Genomic DNA, 18574 nt, shown 5'->3' on the forward strand with positions numbered 1-18574 from the left:
AAAAAGTTTTCCCTGATCTTGACAATTCCATTGTCACAGGAAACAAAGCAAATAATGATAATGGTCATTTGTTGTGTTTTACTTACATCAGGTGTGCAGTCTAAAATTATGAAATAATATTTAGATTTTTGAATTGATAATAAAATTGTATCCTTGATTGCGTTACTCAAAGTTTCCAATATTTCATTTTGACTGTCTTTACTCAAATAGTGTACTCTATTGTTTCGTTGTAGAGTCCTTTCAATATGATTTTCCATAACGGGATCAAACTTTGCAAACAGTTTGACTAATTTTAAAAAATTGCCATTATTCCTTTCATATAATTTATCAGATGATCTGCAAAAAGTTAAATTTTGGCTACCAAGGAATTTTATAATTTCAATCAAGCATTCTAAAACTCATCCAATGTTTCTTTTCCATTGAGTCTGGCAATCAATAGTAGTTTTATTTTTTAAATTTTTATCAACTTCCTTCCATTTTAAGAAATTTTTCATGTGAGTTAAACTAGTCTCATGTCTATGCAAAGTTGTACTTACATTTCTCCAATCGTTATAACCTTCTACAAGACTACTTGATTCGGTAGGTGGGAAAGGTTTGCAACAAAAGCAAAAAACAGAATTTAAAGTTTCAGAATAAATGAGCCATGTTCTTGGCATGAGCTCACCGTTTTCTATTTTTCTATTATAATACGTGTCGCCAAATTTATGACCATATGTATTTCTGGGATATATTATATTTTTCTTTTGAACAGGTCCCATTTCAATTAAAACAACTCGTAATTTTTCATTAATATTTCCCCATTCACCCGGATGTTCTAAATTTACAGAGACTAACAATGTGTTAGTTTCGTGGTCAACTACAACTAAATCTTCTAATTGTATTTCACTTAAATTATGTGTCTTGTTATCTTGCTCAGTAGTTACAGCAGTACTTTCATGCAAACTGGATGATGTGCACGGTTCTTCAACTCTGTTTTCTGATGTATCGAGTTATGGTTACAATCTGCATCTGAATATTTTAACAAATTTATTAAGAGCCCCAGTTTGTTTCTTAACATCTGCTTCTTTCGCAGCATGACGCTTACGATTTTGTGCACCGGATAACTTTTTTTTAAATTTTTGATTCCATTTCTATTTTATATCCACAAGAAATTATTACACAACATGACACAGAGACGAAATAATAGTCCGCACTGCGCTACTGTCAGTAGCTTACTGAGATGCGTACCATATGACTGGTTAACTAGCAACAAATGTTTTGTACGTTTCTGCACATAAAAACCGTTCACCATTTCCCTTTAGATAGACTGCAGCAGACACAACATTCTGTAGGCAAACATTTAGCCTGCTATCGCTACAAAATTGTAAACAGCCAGTTGATCAAAGAGGTGGCAATATACAATTTTTTTAAATTTTTATTCGGTGTATCCGGCCTTATTTATTTTAATATTGAACATTCTATGAATTTTTTGTTTTCATGATAAAAATTTTGTTTCTTAAAAATGAACTTATGAACGGTACCCCGGCGACTGCACCTCCTTCGTGGCGGCGCCTGCATGCTGCATGCCCGCTTCTGCCGGCCCTGCTGATTGGCTCTCTAAGCACTCATGCTCATTGGCTACATTCAAATGAAGGAAAGCTACTTCATATCAACCTAAGCAAGTTGTGCTTCTTTTTTCTGGTTATTTGGCTATAACATTTTATAGAATACAGATAATTGAACAAACTTTGTTGCATTACATTCTTGATTAAATTATCTTTCCATTGATATATAATTTTATGGTATTACACCAAAAAAAGTGGTGTTATGAGCCATCAAACCTCAAAAATACACTTTTTCCAAAAGGTTTCCACAATTTTGGTCACTAGCATAACAATTACTATCCAGTTTAAGAAAAATGAAACTTGTATAACAATTTTTCTCAGAGCCTTAAATATTAGTTGTCATGAAAAATGGTTCATCCATTGAGCTGTATCATGTAGATATTTCGATAGACATAACAAATGTAACATGTTGTTTGCTTACAAGTATGCCTAAAATGGATACATATTTCATTAGATAAAAATTTGTGTTGTTTAGAGAATTGTAAGTAGGGTGAAGCTAGAAACTATAAAAGATTGAAGGAAGATAGCTATAAGGAATTGTCTTATAATTTCTTTAAATTATAATTTTAAGTTTTTTTATTGTGCTTATAATCTCATGTATTTATGCATAAAACTTAAGTAAATGAATTTGAATTTTTCTCCCCTCCTTCACAGAATGAAGAATCTCATCATGAAGATGATCCCAACCATGTAGGACTCGGAGAATTATTCATTAATCAGGCTATTCATACAATTGAATACTGTCTAGGATCCATTTCTCATACTGCCTCTTACCTGCGACTGTGGGCACTTAGCTTAGCTCATGCACGTAAATATCATTTGTTATCTCTCTCTCTCTCTCTCTCTCTTGGCTTAAAGTACCAGGAAATTATAGCGACATACAAAATATCTGGACAGCATCAGTGTGTTCATAACTTCATTTTTCGTGTTTTCATCATAGTAATATCAATCCAATGGTGCTATTACTTCTGTGCATAATATGCTTTATAGCCTTAACATCTATTGTGTATGCCTTCTGAATTTCAAGTCTCTTTTCTCCCCCATCCCCAACCGTAGAAGGTGGAGCAGACTAACACATTTCTTAGGCCTGTATCTTTGCACTTATGATGTAATTATTATTATTATTATCTGAGACCTCCGGGGAGTCAAGGACTCATTGAGGGAGGCTATAAATTACCCAACCCAGCTATCATACCTTCCCTTAAATTCATTTATACTAGATGCACTCACTACCCCTAAGGGCAAATTATTCCACTCACTCACTGCTCTCTGAAAAAGCAAAACCTAGCTCTTACCCCTTTCGTGACTGAAAACAACCTGAATGCCCCCGTGTTTTCTCTCTGCCTTCCATATAACAAAAAATTTCATCATTTGAAATGCTATAACACCCATTCAAAAGTTTATAGAGCTCTATCACACCACCCCTCTTTCTCCTGTTAACCAAAGTCTGCAATCCACATACTCGCAATCTGTCCTCATAATCTAAATCCCATAATCTAGATATAATCTTTGTAACTCTTCTTTGCATCCTTTCCACAGCTTCTTTAAATCCCTTGGAACCTGGGAGACCAAATTGTGGAAAATAATCCAGGCATGGTCTTATCAAAGCCTTATAAAGAGGAAAATTACTTCCTTATCCTTACATGTCAAGGTTTGCTTGAACATAGCAATTATTCTCTGAGTTGTATTTGCAACTTTTACTATGTGACCTTTGTCACATAGTAAAAGTTGCAAATATCCCCTTCAGTTTCTTGTAGCATAATCCTGCTAATATAATATGCTGATGGAACTCTAATCATGCCAAAATGCATAACTTTACACTTACTAACATCAAACTGACAGCCATTTTTGTTTGCCCAGATTTCCAGTCTATTCAAATCATTTTGTAATTGCTGAATATCAGTAGTATCCCTGATTGCCCTGCCTATCTTCGTATCATCAGCAAACAATTGTAAATCTGATGATAGAACCTGTTTGATGTTATTAATGTATAGATTGAACAATAATGGCCCAAGGTCTGAACCCTGAGGTATACCACTGGTTACCTTAAATCTGACAGATTCACACCCACTGTATACTGCTTTTTGATATCTGTCTATCAACCATCCCCTGATCCAAGCCAATAGATTATATTCCAATCTCATATTCTCCAGTTTACGCAACAGCCTATTGTGTGGTATCCTATCAAATGCCTTAAAAAAATCCAACATTATCATAGTGTATCCATTCCCTTTATCCAAACTCGGCTGTAACATTGTTATAAAATATGAGAAAATTGCTAAAACATGACCTTCCTTTAGTAAACCCATGCTGTTCCCTGCAGAGTATAGAATGCTTGTCTACCCATTTCTGTATGCGAGTTCTTACCAACTTCTCTGAAATCTTTACTACTACACCAGAGATACTAATAGGTCGGTAGTTAGACACATCAGTTTTTGCACCACCCTTGTGCAATGGAACTATCATACATTCCTTCCATTCCTGAGCTGAGACTCAAGTTATACAAATGTGTGAAATATCTTGCACTTTATATGAAAACTGAAACTTCCACTCATTTATCAAGCTAAGTTTGTGTAAATCTTTCTGATGGGACATGATATTAGTATTACTCCATATAACTTTTCCCAACTTTGCATCATCAACAAACATCTGAATATCTCATGTCACTCCACTGAAACAGTATCATCATCAGACCTCCATAGCATCAAAGACTTATCACAAGAGGTCTGCACTGGATCAGACTGATCTCATCAAACTGACTTAAATTTATTAACTATTTCAGCACTCATCAACTACACCCAAATTACACTCCTCTGCTCACACGCTTCTTATTCAGCTTGCAGGAATGGCTTTTTGTTCTACGCTTGAAATATCCCTTTCATGTTAACCACCTTACCGGCCATTAAAGATTAAATACGCACCCTCAAAAGCTTTGTATCCATCATAAATTTCAATGTAACATCAATGGTATTATAATTTTAATATGCACTTCGCATCCATGGAAATGTGGACGTATATATATGTCCTGGCCAGTAGCGTGGTTAATCTGGAATTCCATGTTAACAACTTGTATGATTCAATCATATCACTCCCTCGTCTTCTTATCAGTAAGACTTTGCAAATGGTATTACCTCATTCCCAACAGTCTGTTTCATCCTAGTCACTGAACACTTACTGTTAAAGTTACAGTTCAATGAAAATCAGATAACCAAAACTGCACATACACACTAATAAATATATGTGGCCTGATTAGGGCCTTATACACTGGAACCATGACGTTTTTACTTCTGTATGCCAACTCCTCATAATTATCATAATCCATCGTGAAATTGTCAGAATTCTAACAGGGTTCTCAAATTTCAGGCCCTTCTCTAACACCACCACCACCCTTATCTCCTTTATCTTCCTTCAAGATATGTATACATGATATGTATATATCATGATACATGATATGTATTGTTGTTATTATTATGGTTATTGTACTGGCACCTCATGGAGTCCAAAGGTGCATCACAGAAGGCCCAAACTATCCACACAGTCTGTCATATCTCTCCTTGAGCCCATTAACAGACAAAGCGCACAAGACTGACTCTGGAAACCCATTCCACTCATTCATAACTCTCTGAGCAAAAAATCTAGTCTTCACACCCCTACTAATCACACCTTTATTCAACTTCCAAGGATGATCTCTTGTTCTCGCCCATCTAGAAAAGTGCTGAAAACATTTCCCCTGCATCAGTCCTATAAAATTCAAATGCAATTTAAATGTTTCTATCATGTCCTCTCTTTTTCTCCTATCAGCCAACTTCTTCAATCCACACACTCTCAGTATGTCCTAATAGGGAACATTCCACAGACCACTCACTATTTTGGTCACCCACCTCTGAATCTTCTCCACCACTTCCTCATCCTCAGTAAACCCTGGAGACCAAACCTGGCCACAGTAATCTAGATGTGGATGTATCAGGACTCTATAAAGTGGAATAACCACTTCCTTATCTCTATTTATTAGTGTGTTCTTCAATAGCCAAGTTATATTATGAGCTACATTATCAACCTTAGCCGTATGTCCTCTAAACTTTAAGACTATCACCAACATTAAATCTCCAGCTTCATCTTTCTGTAATACAGTTCCATCAATGTGATATGATGGAACTGTATGGAACAAGTTGCTATCTATTTATCCCAAAATGCATAACTTTACATTTCTCCACATTGAACTGACGCTCATTATCTTTTGACCATATTGACAGCCTATGTAAATCATCCTGCAAGCTCTCCACATCACCTTGATTAATTATTACTTTACCTAATTTTGCATCATCAGCAGACAACTGAATATTTCCTAAATCATTTATGTACAAATTATAAACAGTAGTTGTCCCAGCACTGAACCTTGCAGCACACCACTAGTCACCTGTTTTTGCCTTGATTCTGCCCATCCATATGCCACTTTTTGATATTTGTCCAGCAGCCACTCTCTTATCTATATAACCAGTGCCATATCCATCCCCATTTGTTCTAATTTGCATAAGAGAGTTCCGTGTTGTATTCTGTCAAATGCCTTTTCAAAATCCACCAGAATCATTGTGTAGCCATTTCCTTTATCCATCTCAGCTGTTACTTTATTATAAAAAGTCAGTAAATTACTAAGACATGACTGACCCCTTATAAACCCATGTTACTCCTCATGCAGCATCATATTCTTTTCCACTCATTCTTGAATTCCCTTTTTTGACCAATATTTTCAATACTTTTACCATCATGCCTGATTGGTCTATAAATTTCTACTGCAGTTTTAGAATCTCCCTTATGCAAACGAATTGTTTTACCATCTTTCCACTCCCTTGGATCTCTACCAGAGCTGAGACTTAAATTAAAGAGCCTAGTCAGAGTCATTGCTAGTTCCCTTGCACATTCTCACAAAATCTAAACTGATATTCCATCTAATCACACAGCTGTATTCACATTGAGATTCTGCCATATCTTTGAACCTCCAGTTCATCCACTTATGTTCCCATATTAGTGTCTGTCACATGTTACAGCAGTAACCTCCCTTGGATGATATACCCTTGCAAAGCACTCACTCAGTAACTCAAATATTTTATTTGCTTCTGTCACCTCATTACAATCAGTTTGCATTAAGGTTACTCATTTTTCCTCTTACTTGCCATATAATAAAGTCACTGTGGTTATTTTTTTATTTTATTTATTTTTTTGCCAGATTGGCTAGATTTTTCTCATAATCTGATTTTGCCTTCCTTACCATGCTGGTGACCTTCTTACCTGAGCCTTGTACTATTCATGAGTTTGCTGCTCACTTTTCTCCTTATATACCCTCCACAGCATTTTCTTCTTCTGCAGCTCATGCTTAATGATACTACTCATTCATCTAACTCCTACCTGGTTATCCTCCTTACCTTAGGTAGACAGTTTAATATAGCTTCCTCTTGATGATCCTTAGCTATCTCCCATGTAATACTAACATCCTTACTCAGCAGTGTTTCATGCCATGTCACAGATTTAAGCTTGTCATAATCACCTGCCTTGTGGTTCCATATATAACTCTTCTTGACAGAATATTCCTCATGTTTTACAATCTCCCAAGTCAAGACTGCATGGTCAATTTTGCCACTTGAAGGCAACGTGGTCACCTTGGTTATGGATAGCTCTTCTGATCTTATGACCAGGTCCAATACTCTCACATCCCTAGTCCTCACCAGCACATGCTGCCTCAAGTAATTATCTCTCAGTAGGTGTATAAATTCTGTTTCCTTCCTGCCATATGATCTTTCTTCCATCCACCCTATATATCACTCTCCATAGTTGAAGATCCCCCCCCCCCCCCCATGTATTCCCTAGATCTGCACTCATTGTACTAATTTGTTGATGCATGTCTTTCAGATCATCTGCTCAACTCCCTGACCTATCGCAACAACTGTATGTTTCGTCTTATTGGCCTTGATTTCACACCAGACTGCTTCAAATGAACAGCCATGTTCCTGCCCACCTCCTATTCTTTTTCACTGCACTTCATATGCTATCATCACCAGTACTCCTCTCCCCATCCTATGTTCCATGAAAATACTAAACCCTTCACTGTACTGTAACTACATCATCTGCTGTTAGCCATGTCTCTCTAATGCCAATAACTGTTGATGAGGTCACTACCAATGCCAAAAACTTTTCCTCCTGTTCCTGATACTTCTGGCATTACAATATTTCGAAACTGCAGCATTCCTTTAGGCCACCACCCACCTTTACTTTGTGAATTGACTATCCTATTCATTGTTTTTGCTTCAGAGACTTGGTCATTCTCATACTCACTCACCTTGTTAGGATGAGTATTTATCTGACTACTTTTCATAATCCATGTTGCTACTCCTCTTCATTGATTTTTTTCTTTTTATTTGTGATTTTCACACCAAATTTTTTATAGCAGTTATTCAATTTAGTTACATAATCCCTTAAAAAGATAACAAAGGAAGGTTAATCTTGGCTGTTTACTTTATGAAGCTGACACCCTCTTTTAAATACTAATTTCTTTCTTAATGTTGGCCTTATAGATGATATAGTGGAAAAAGTCTGCACTCTTGTTTTATACCTGATTTTACATTCAGACTATCTTCCTATCCATCTCCATCAGTGGCTTTAACAGGCACTTAAGCATCTACGGCCTTCTAAGCATCCTTGGACTTACCAACCGTAATACGAGGATAAGGCAGTTACCCCTAATGTCTGTAGAGGTATGTTCATGGAGCTGGTTTGTCTGTTCTGGGGGATGTAAAACCTGAGTTTCCAGGTGGGAAAAGCCCTACCTCATGATAGACCAGCTAATTCACCTTTCATCGAAAGAGACCAGATAAAAGGTTCCTCACATCACTGACAGGAATCAAACCCAGGTCTTTCCTACCAAAGGACTTCATCTATACTGACTGAGCTACGGAGGTTCACTACTTTCTTCAATTCTAACTGCTGATTTATAGTTTTCGGCATAGTCTATGAATTGCTTTGTATAAAGTTTCATTTACACAATATAATGTAGGATTCATCATCATCATCATGGACTCACTGTCCAATGCCTCCTTCACTATCTTCTTCCACCTTTCTTTGTCCGGTGCACAGTCTCACAGTTTCTGTACACCCATTCCACACAAGTTCTTTATGTTGTCTATCCATTCTCTGTATGGTCTACCTCTTCTGTTTACACCGTCCATAATACCAAACATGAATGTCTTTATCTTTCAGTCCTCGCTCATTCTGCAGATGTGTCTAAATAATTGCAGCTTCTGTTTTAATCTTCTGCATTAGATTCTCCTTTGGTTGTATCTTCCAATAGAGCTCTTTTTGTGACTTTCTCTACCCATCCTATTCTTAGAATCTTCCTGTAACAAGTTCTTTGAAATGCTAAAATTCTTTTCTTGATTACTTATTTATTACCCACATTTCAAATCCATACAGTACACCGCTAAAGATGCATGTTTCCAATACTCTTAGTTTTGTTTGCAGGCTGATCACTTTACTTTTCCAGAAGTTATCCATGGCCTTCAGATTTGTTCTTCCCTTTGCAAGCAGTTCAAATCACATGTCATTTTACTTCTCAAATATGTGAATTGTTCTACATTTTTTCAATTCCATCCACTTGTATCTTTTGATTCATGTTCTTCTACCATTGTCTTTGTTTTTTTTTCCAATTTCATAACAAGTCCAAATCTTCTCCCTTCCTCATTTAACAGTTTCGATGTTTTTTTGTAGTTCTCTTTTGCCTTCTTCAATAATAACAATGTCATCTACAAATCTCAGATTGTTATTTCTCATCCCATGCACTGATATTCCTTTTGCATCTCCCTTCATTTTATCCATTGCTCTTTCTAAATGTGCAATGCAAATGCTTGGTAATATTGGGTCCCCCTGTCTAGTACCTCTGCTTGTTTTAAACCATTTCCCCAAATCATCACCTATTCTAACTGCTGCAACTGCATTCTTATAAACAGCTTTTAATATAGCCTTGTAGAATGTAGTTCAGTATGTAGGATTCTGAACAACTTTTCTCATGGAACTTTGTTGTATGCCTTTTTCATTTCTACAAAATGTAAATACAGATCCTTGTTATATTTTCATAATTTCTCTGTTCATCTAAAAGTGAAAATCTCATCCTGACAGTTGCTATTTGGGTTTGAACCAAGTTTGTTCTTCTCCTAGTTTCTCTTTCTCAGTTTTTATTATTTCTCAGAGTATGCTTGATTAAGTCTTTTCTAGAACACTGAGTAGGAAAATTCCTCTCTAATTCACATTCAGTTTTATTTCTTTCCCTTTTTTTGTATTGGTACTATGAAAGCTGTACTCCACTTATCAGAAATTCAACCTTTTTACAGCCTTTTGATTTGTGCATTGCAGCCACCAGAATACTTTTTTTACATTTCTGGATTTTGATAGTTCCCCCCCCCCCTACCTTAAGTATTCCTCTTCATTGCTTTCTATAGCTGTGTTGTCATTGCTTGTTTCATTTAGCAATCTTTCATAGTAATTTCTCCAAACATGCAGAATATCTTTTTCTTTAGTTTCCATGTCGCCTCTATCATCTCTCATTTCTTTTACAAATACTATTTCCTCCATTTCTAAGCTTTTAAAATAGCTTCCTGATATTTGCCTTCTCTATTCTTACCAAACTCTTCCCAGCTCCTTGTGCATGATTCTAGAAGAAAATGGTTAACTCTCATTTTTTATGGTTTCTAAAGAGAAAAACCATTATTTCAAAATGCAATGTGAGAAACGGTTGAGAAGAATTGTGGAATAAAAGCTTGGTGAAGAACAAACTGGATTCGGGCCAAACAGAGGCTGTCAGGATCAGATATTCATTTTACAACAAATAGTGGAAAAATCATGGGAATATAAAAAAGATCTCTATTTGAGTTTTGTAGATCTGGAAAAGGCATATGATAAGGTGCCAAGAGAGAAGCTATTCAATATACGCTACAGTTATATGGTGTCAATGGGGCATTATATCAAGCAATACTTAGTCTTTATTTGAGTTGTAAGTCAGCAGTTAGAATTGAAGGAAGTACAGGAAGATGGTTTAATGTTAAATCTGGTGTGAGACAAGGATGTACATTATTCTGTCTGTTATTCACTATATATATGGATCACATTATGAAGGAAAGTGGTATTAAACATGAAATCAAAATTGGAGATGTTAATATCAGCTCTTTGCTTTATGTGGACGATGTTATACTTATCAATAAATCCGCTACGCGTCTGCTAGATTCCTTGACTAAATTGAATAACTGTTGTAATAGATATGGTATGAAGGTCAGCAATAAAAAGACAAAGACAATGAAAATAGGCAGAATCATTGAAAATGTGAACTGGTTGTGAACGGAGAACCTATGGAACAAGTAAAACATTTTAGCTACTTAGGCACAATTTTTAGTGAAGATGGTAAATTAAATATGGAAATAGACGACAGAATCAACAAAGCTAGTATGGTAGGAAGTCAATTGAATAAATTCATATGGAACACTAAATTCATTTGGAACACTAAATTAGCTGTATACAAGACAGTGTTCAAACCAGTTTTAACTTATGGATTTGAGAGCTAGATCAGAAGTAAAACACTTCACCAAAGACTAAAGACCGCAGATATTAGCGGCATGAACAGATGGCATCAATGGCAATATCATATTAAAAACGAGGATATTAGGAAAGAACTTGACATTGTCAGCATCCAGGAATGCATTAGCAGAGCTAATCAGGTGGTATGGTCACTTAAACAGAATTATTATTATTACTACTACTACTGGCGACTCCAAGGAGTCCCTAGACTCATCGAGGGATGCCCTAAACATCATGTCCACACAACTATTCGACATTCTCACAGTATCTATCATACCTTGCCTTGAACTCATTCACTGTCATAGCACCCACAACAGACTCTGGCAGCTTATTCTACTCATTTACCACTCTAGAAGTAAAGAACCCAGCTCTAACACCCTTACTAACCACACTCTTTCCCAGCTTCCATAGATGTCCCCTAGTCCTCCCACCACTAGTCCTGATCTCAAAAATATCCTCTGAATTAATCCTATAGAAACCCTTCAGCGATTTGAATGTCTCAATCATATCTCCTCTTTTCCACATATCAACCAATTTCTGCAACCCACAAATCTTCAACCTGTTCTCATAAGGTTCATTCCATAGACCTGCTATCATCTTGGTCACTCGCCTTTGGATCCTCTCCACCTCCTCCCCATCGAGAAGAAACCCAAGGTGACCAAATCTGGGCACAGTATTCGAGATGAGGTCTTATGAAGGCTCGGTACAGAGGAACAATAATTTGCTTATCTCTGCTTGTCAAAGTATTCTTCAGCAACCAAGTGATTTGATGAGCTGATTTACGCACTTTTGCAATGTGCCCCCCAATCTTCATCTCCCTATCCACCAACACTCCCAAGGTCCCTGGCCTCGTCAGTCTCCTGCAGTACAGTTCCACCAATGTGGTATACTGCTAATCTTTTCACCCCAAAATGCATATCCTTACATTTTGTCACATTAAATTGACATCCATTCTCCTTAGCCCAGACCTCCAATCTATCCGAATCATCCTGCAAGATTTTGACATCTTCTGCATTCACTATTGCCCTACCCAACTTTGCATCATCAGCAAACAAATGAACCGTTCCTCTTAGATTCCCTATATCATTAATGAATAAATTAAACAATAGTGGTCCAAGAACAGAACCCTGCAGCACACCACTAGTCACAGGCTGTCTTTTGGACTCTACTCCTGAATAAACTGCTCTCTTATATTTCTCCATCAGCCACCCACCCATCCATCTCACCAAACCTTTATCCATTCCCATATGTTGCAGTTTATGGATTAGAATTCCATGTAGTATCCTGTCAGGTCCTTAGCCAGGTCCAGCAGTATCACTGTAAACCCATTACTCTTATCCAGTTCAGCCGTCACTGTGTTATAAAACTTGAGCAAGTTACTGAGGCATGATCTACCCTTCGCAAAGCCATGCTGTCCCCTATACAGTATCACATTTTCATCAATCTATCCCTGTATTTTTCCCTTGACTACTTTTTCCAAGACCTTGACGACGACTCCTGATATGCTGATTGGTCGGTAATTTGCAACAGTAGTCTTGGATTCTCCTTTATGCAGTGAAACTATTTTCCCCTCATTCCACACCTTCGGGATTAAACCAGACCCGAGACTCAGATTAAACAACATGGTCAAGGGCACTGATAATTCTTTCGCCGCTTCACGTAAGACCCGTGCTGGTATACCATCCAATCCCATAGATGTATTCACATTAAGGTTCTGTAATAGACTATTCAACTCCACTTCATTCACCACAATTCCTGTATAAACTAATGGTTCCTTCATTCTTTCAATGTCACCACCTGGATGATATACCCTTGTAAAGTGCTTACTCAGTAATTCCACTATATCAACTGATTCAGTGACCTCCTTGCCATCGGCATTCCTTAAAATTATTCTGCCGTGTACAGTTTTTCTTTTACTTGCAGCATATTGAAAGAACTGTTTGGGATTCTCTTTAGCTTGCATAGCTAATTTCCTTTCATAATCTGCTTTTCTTACTACACTCGTTACCCTTCTAGCCTGCGCTTTATACCATTCGTGTGCCTGCAGGTCTCCTTTCTCTTTAAATTCCCTCCACAGTTGTTTCTTTTTTTGCAGCTCAAGCTTAATGGTGTTATTCATCCATTTAACCCCTACTTGTTTTACTATTCAGACCCTAGGTATACAATCAGCCATAACCTCCTGCAAATGCTCCTCGACCAATTCCCATGCCCTATTGACATCCAGCCCTTGCAGTTTTACATGCCATGACACTGATCCAAGCAATCTCCTAAGCTTGTCATACTTGCCAGCACGGTAATTCCACATATATCCTGTCTTAATCAAAAATTCCACACCTTTAGCCACCTCCCAGGTCAAGCCTTATGATCACTCTCACCAATAGGTGGCAACATGGTTATATTCATTACAGTCAAATTCTCAGATGCTCTTACCAGGTCAAGCTCTCTCGAACCCCTAGTATATTCCATTTCATGCCGTCTCAGGTAGTTATCCCTTAATAACCGCATAAAATCCAATTCCTCCCTTCCATGTGTCCTCTCCTCCTTCCAGTCAATGTTACCATAGTTGAAATCCCCCATAATAATTACCCTCCTTCTACTCATTTCATCAATTTGTTTATGCATACTATCTCCACCATCTATTCCATCACCTGGTCTATAGCAGCACCCACTGTATATTTTGTTCTGCTAGTCTCAATCTCACACCAAATTGCCTCAAATGAGCTCTTTTCACTATCCTGCAATACAACTTCTATTCTCCTTGGCTGCAGTTCATCAGCTATCATCAATAACACTCCTCCCCCCAATTTATTCTCTCTGTCTCTCCTAAACACATTATAACGTACACATCCTATCCCACTAACTATGTCATCTTCCGTCAGCCATGTTTCACTAATGCCAATAACCTGTGGCCAGGAAGAGCCAACCAAGCCCAAAAATTCTTCCTTCTTGTTCCTAATACTCCTGGCATTAGTATACATGAAATGCAGAGGTCCCTTTGTCCTACCCCTATCTCGATGCGTTATTCTAACTATTCCATTCTGATTTCTTGTCCTTAGTACTGGCTCGGGTACACTCTTACACTCAACTGTCTCACTGATGTCCGCATATCCACTTCCACCCCTCCTCGATAGTTCTAGTTTCCCTGGTTCTGCACATCCATTTTCACTTCATTCAGCAACACTTTTTGCAGTCTCCGCACACACCAAATCCATTCAAATGGGCCATCCTTCTTGTACAGATCCTTTCGCCCATCAAACTCATTCCACACCACACCATCTGCATAACCTGTGCATAAAGTCATTTGCGATTATGGCCCTCCTTCTGAACTCCTCTCTGTCATACCGCAGCAACACTCACCATCCTAACTCTGTCACACTTTTCTTTCGCTACCTTTAACAATACTTTCAAGTCCTCTCTCATAAAAAATTTATCTCCTTTCAATTCATTCGTACCTGCCACAACTATCAATTCTTTCACCCTCTGTTTTTGCACTCTAATACTCTCACTTACATCCTTTAATTTTGCACCCAGCAAGTACGATTTGGTTAAACTCTCATCTATCACACTCTTACTGATGAGTCACCGTACAACACTCTTTCTTTCATTTCCGAAACTCTCCCACTCTTATTTTATTTTTTCCTTTCAAACTTGCTTATTTCTGTTAGCCATGTCACTCTGGAAAGAATTTTGTTGGCACTCTAACTGCTGCTTTGCACTGTGTATTACTCCACGTAACCGTGTGATCTCACTCCTTACAACTAATTTCTCATTTTTTTTCATCATTTAAACCATTTTCTCTCTCTGGATAATTACTTTCACTCTCTCTTTGATCACCTCTCTCATTGCCATCTTGTACAACATCGCAGTTTCCTATCAAGCCACTATTTTCACTCACATTTTGGCGTTCTTCTACCACAATAATCTCACGACCTGACACATACTTCAATTCCTCACTTTCCTTACACTTTCTGCACAGTCTCCCACCACTATCATTGTCCATCCAAACTCCAGCCTCTTTTGGGAAAGCATACATCCTACACACATCACACTGGACAAACTCCCTTACATTAAAATTTTTGAGCAAAGACGACATATTTTTGGACGCCATTATTTTTCGTTGCATTGCCGTCATGTGCTACTCTATCAAACATATCTTTAAAATACTAAGTTAAATAAAGCGGAATTCACACCAAAATCACACAGACACAACAAGCTACTAAAAATAAACTACACGTTAAGATTTAAACCAATATTCCAATTTTCACTCAAAATAATACTTAGCTTTCGGGAGCTCTCTGAAAGCACTACACACCATGTAGCCCTCTAGCGGAGAGCCGCTAGAGGGCTACGTGGGAATGTGAAAGATTAGCAAAACAAGTGTTCTCTACCAGGTTGGCAGGAAAACGATCCAGAGGAAGTCCAAGATATAGGTGAATTGATATGGTAAAAGGTGCCTTAGAAGATGTTGGAGTCTTGACAAGTAACAGACTGATTTGGAGGAAAATTGTAGATAGGATTTTAGTAATGATGTAAATTTTTCATGTAGTACTATCATATCCTGTACACCCTTTGAGAGTACATGGCAGGAATTTGATGATGATGATGATGATGATGATGATGTGGCTTCCAATATATCAATCAACAGCCAATCATCTAGTCTTGCTGGAATCATCCGTTAAAGATGCTTTTTAAACACAAGCACTTAGTATTGATTTTCTTTGATATGGAAAAAGCATAAAACATTGCTTTTTTAGATCTGGAATATTGAAAGACCTACACAACTTTGGCGTGTTAGAAAGAATCTCCTTCTCTTTGTTAAAAAATTTTGATCCAACTGAATCTTTGAAGTCTTAGTGGGAACTGCTCTCTCTCTCCGAACCATATATCCAAGAAGAGGAATTCCAACAAGGTTCAGGTTTTAGTATCAAGGTTTTGTAATGAAGTTTAACTCCATAACCAAATGACTTCCTCCAAATGTAAGTATTGCACTCTATGTGGATGACTTACTATATTCATTCATATAATATGAAGGTTACAGAAAGACAGATGCAGTGAGCCATTGACTATCTTTCAAAATGAGTTCAGATTTTCATAACAGATAGTTTGTGTACATTTTTGCTGCAGAGGTGGCCTTCATGATGACCCAGAATGCTGACTATGATAAACTTTAACCCAATTGTACCAGTAGCCATGTTCGTGGACTCATATTTGACAGCAGACTTAGTTTCCTTCCTCACATATGACAGTTGCAATATAGTTGCCATAAAGTTATGAACATCATTTGCATCCTATTTTCTGCCTCTTTAGATGCTGACAGATGTTTTTTTTGCTTTGTTTGTATAGGGCACTGATTAGACCACAACTCAGTTATGAATCTCTGGTGTATGCTTCTGCCAGAGAGAGAGAGAGTACCTTGTGATAGCTAGACCCTATTCATCATCAAGCTATACTTCTGGATGAAGGCTTCCCCTGAAGTCCTCCATTCAGTCCCATCTCTTTAATCTCATCCTTCCACCATTTCTTTTGGTGTTCCTGAAGCTCTCTTTCGAACTCTAAATTACATTCTGATATTGACTTTGTCAATTTTTGAGTGTTTCTTCTTGCACTATGACCTGTCTATTCTGTTATAATGTCTCTCACTCTAGTCTGAGCTCTGACACAAGTATTGCATTTTCTATCGAGAATGGTAATGTAGAGTAATGGTCCTTCCATTTTCCTCTGGATATTCCTGAACTTGTTGGGAAATTTTTTAGTCAAAGTCCATGTTTCACTTTCATGTGTCATGAATCAAATATACAACTGTCAAATACTTTTAAGCAGATTGGGATGTTTCCTTTGAGTGTTTCACAGTGCTTTCCAAAGTCTATCCAATCAAGTTGAATTCAACATATAATTTCTTCTTCACAGCCTTCGTCTAATGTGATCATTTGATCTAGATAAACATAGGAGGCTATTACCATATCAGTCTCCTGGAGTTCCATTTGTACTGACTTTTTGGTGGATGTACTTATTATGCATTTTGTTTTTTATTTGGCTATATTTAATATTTTCTTTATTGCATTCAATTCATTGATCATTTGTTGAAATTCTGCAGAATTTCCTGAAAGAACAATATCATCAGCAAATTGTAGGTTATTTTTTTTTCCATTTACCATAGTTTCTCTGTATATCCAATGCAGGGTTTTAAAATTTCTTCTAGAGCTGCTGTAAAAAAAAAAATTTGTAGGAAATTTCATATCGTTACTGATTTCACAGGTGCAGTTGAATTTGTGTGTGTGTGTGAGAGAGAGAGAGACTAAACATATCAATATAAATTTTGTTTCAATTCCTTTATTTTTAAGGGTTTCTAATATATATATATATATATATATATTATAAATAGATTAATGGCTATAAGGTGAGAGACAAAAATAGAAACACTATTTTAATTAAGTAAACTGCCCAACTAGTTTTTGTCTTCTTAGAAGACTTCAGGTGCATAACAAGAGGGAACTACCAACAAACATTGCGAAAGACAAAAAAAAAAAACCTATACATTATAGTATTAATGTTTGAAGCTGTTCTGTGTATCTCTTCATTGTTGGGCGTGCTCATGTGTTCAGGGTCTTGTGAATGCCAAAGTTGGATAGCAGCACAATGAGAGTCTGAAATATTATAGCTGAGGTTAGTGTTGAAATGCATTGGATTGAGAATGATTTCTTTAGATTCTACAATTCTTCTTTTCAGTACATCACAGCATCGAAAGATATCTTCCAATTTGTCCCATAAGACTGGATGAATGATAGAGTTTTCCTCATTAGCATCAGCAGAATTCAGGACATGGTTCGACAGAGCACGTGCTCTGGTTCTGCCATATGTGATGTCTCTTTTATATCCCTCTAGATGCAATTCAGTGGATTTTTCAATCTGGCTAAAATAAGGCATGTTGCATTTGCACCAAATACGGTAAACACTAGGATATTTCAGGTTTTTGTCTGGGCATACTGAGTGAGGAACAGAGTTTAAGTACAGGAGTGAAAGAAGTCCAGATGTTATATTTTTTAAGAACTTTGGTTAATTTTGATGAAACAGAACTGATATATGTTGGAAGTTAAAGATACCAAGAAATTATATACTTGATTTAATCCTTTATCCAAGGAGTAAGCAAACCAAATTTTCATCTGAAATGTAATCAGGAGTGGGACAACTTGTATATAGAAGCTAATGACTTAACATCACTTGCCTTAGTATCCCATAATGTAAAGAACATATCCTTACAGGTATGTATAATGCTGTGCATTATGGGAAGGGTCATTACCCAGACCAGTTTACCTTTGTTGAGGTCTCGTCAGTGGAAACCAGACCTAGGGGTGATAGTA

At 37.1% G+C, this 18574-nt stretch overlaps 1 protein-coding gene across 1 annotated transcript in view; it reads left to right on the plus strand.

Moving 5' to 3' along the window:
- The window catches only part of LOC150099114 (V-type proton ATPase 116 kDa subunit a 1-like), a 586531-nt gene that overhangs the window by 509661 nt on the left and 58296 nt on the right, over positions 1–18574 (plus strand). The window contains exon 17 of the mRNA XM_090404569.1: positions 2259–2412. Coding sequence (XP_090260695.1) covers positions 2259–2412 — 154 coding nt within the window. The remainder of the gene's footprint in view (positions 1–2258; positions 2413–18574) is intronic.

The sequence above is a fragment of the Typopeltis vanoorti genome, chromosome 15 (assembly GCF_054136105.1).
Source record: "Typopeltis vanoorti isolate ZY-2024b chromosome 15, IOZ_Tvanoo_1.0, whole genome shotgun sequence".
Classification (NCBI taxonomy): domain Eukaryota; kingdom Metazoa; phylum Arthropoda; class Arachnida; order Uropygi; family Thelyphonidae; genus Typopeltis; species Typopeltis vanoorti.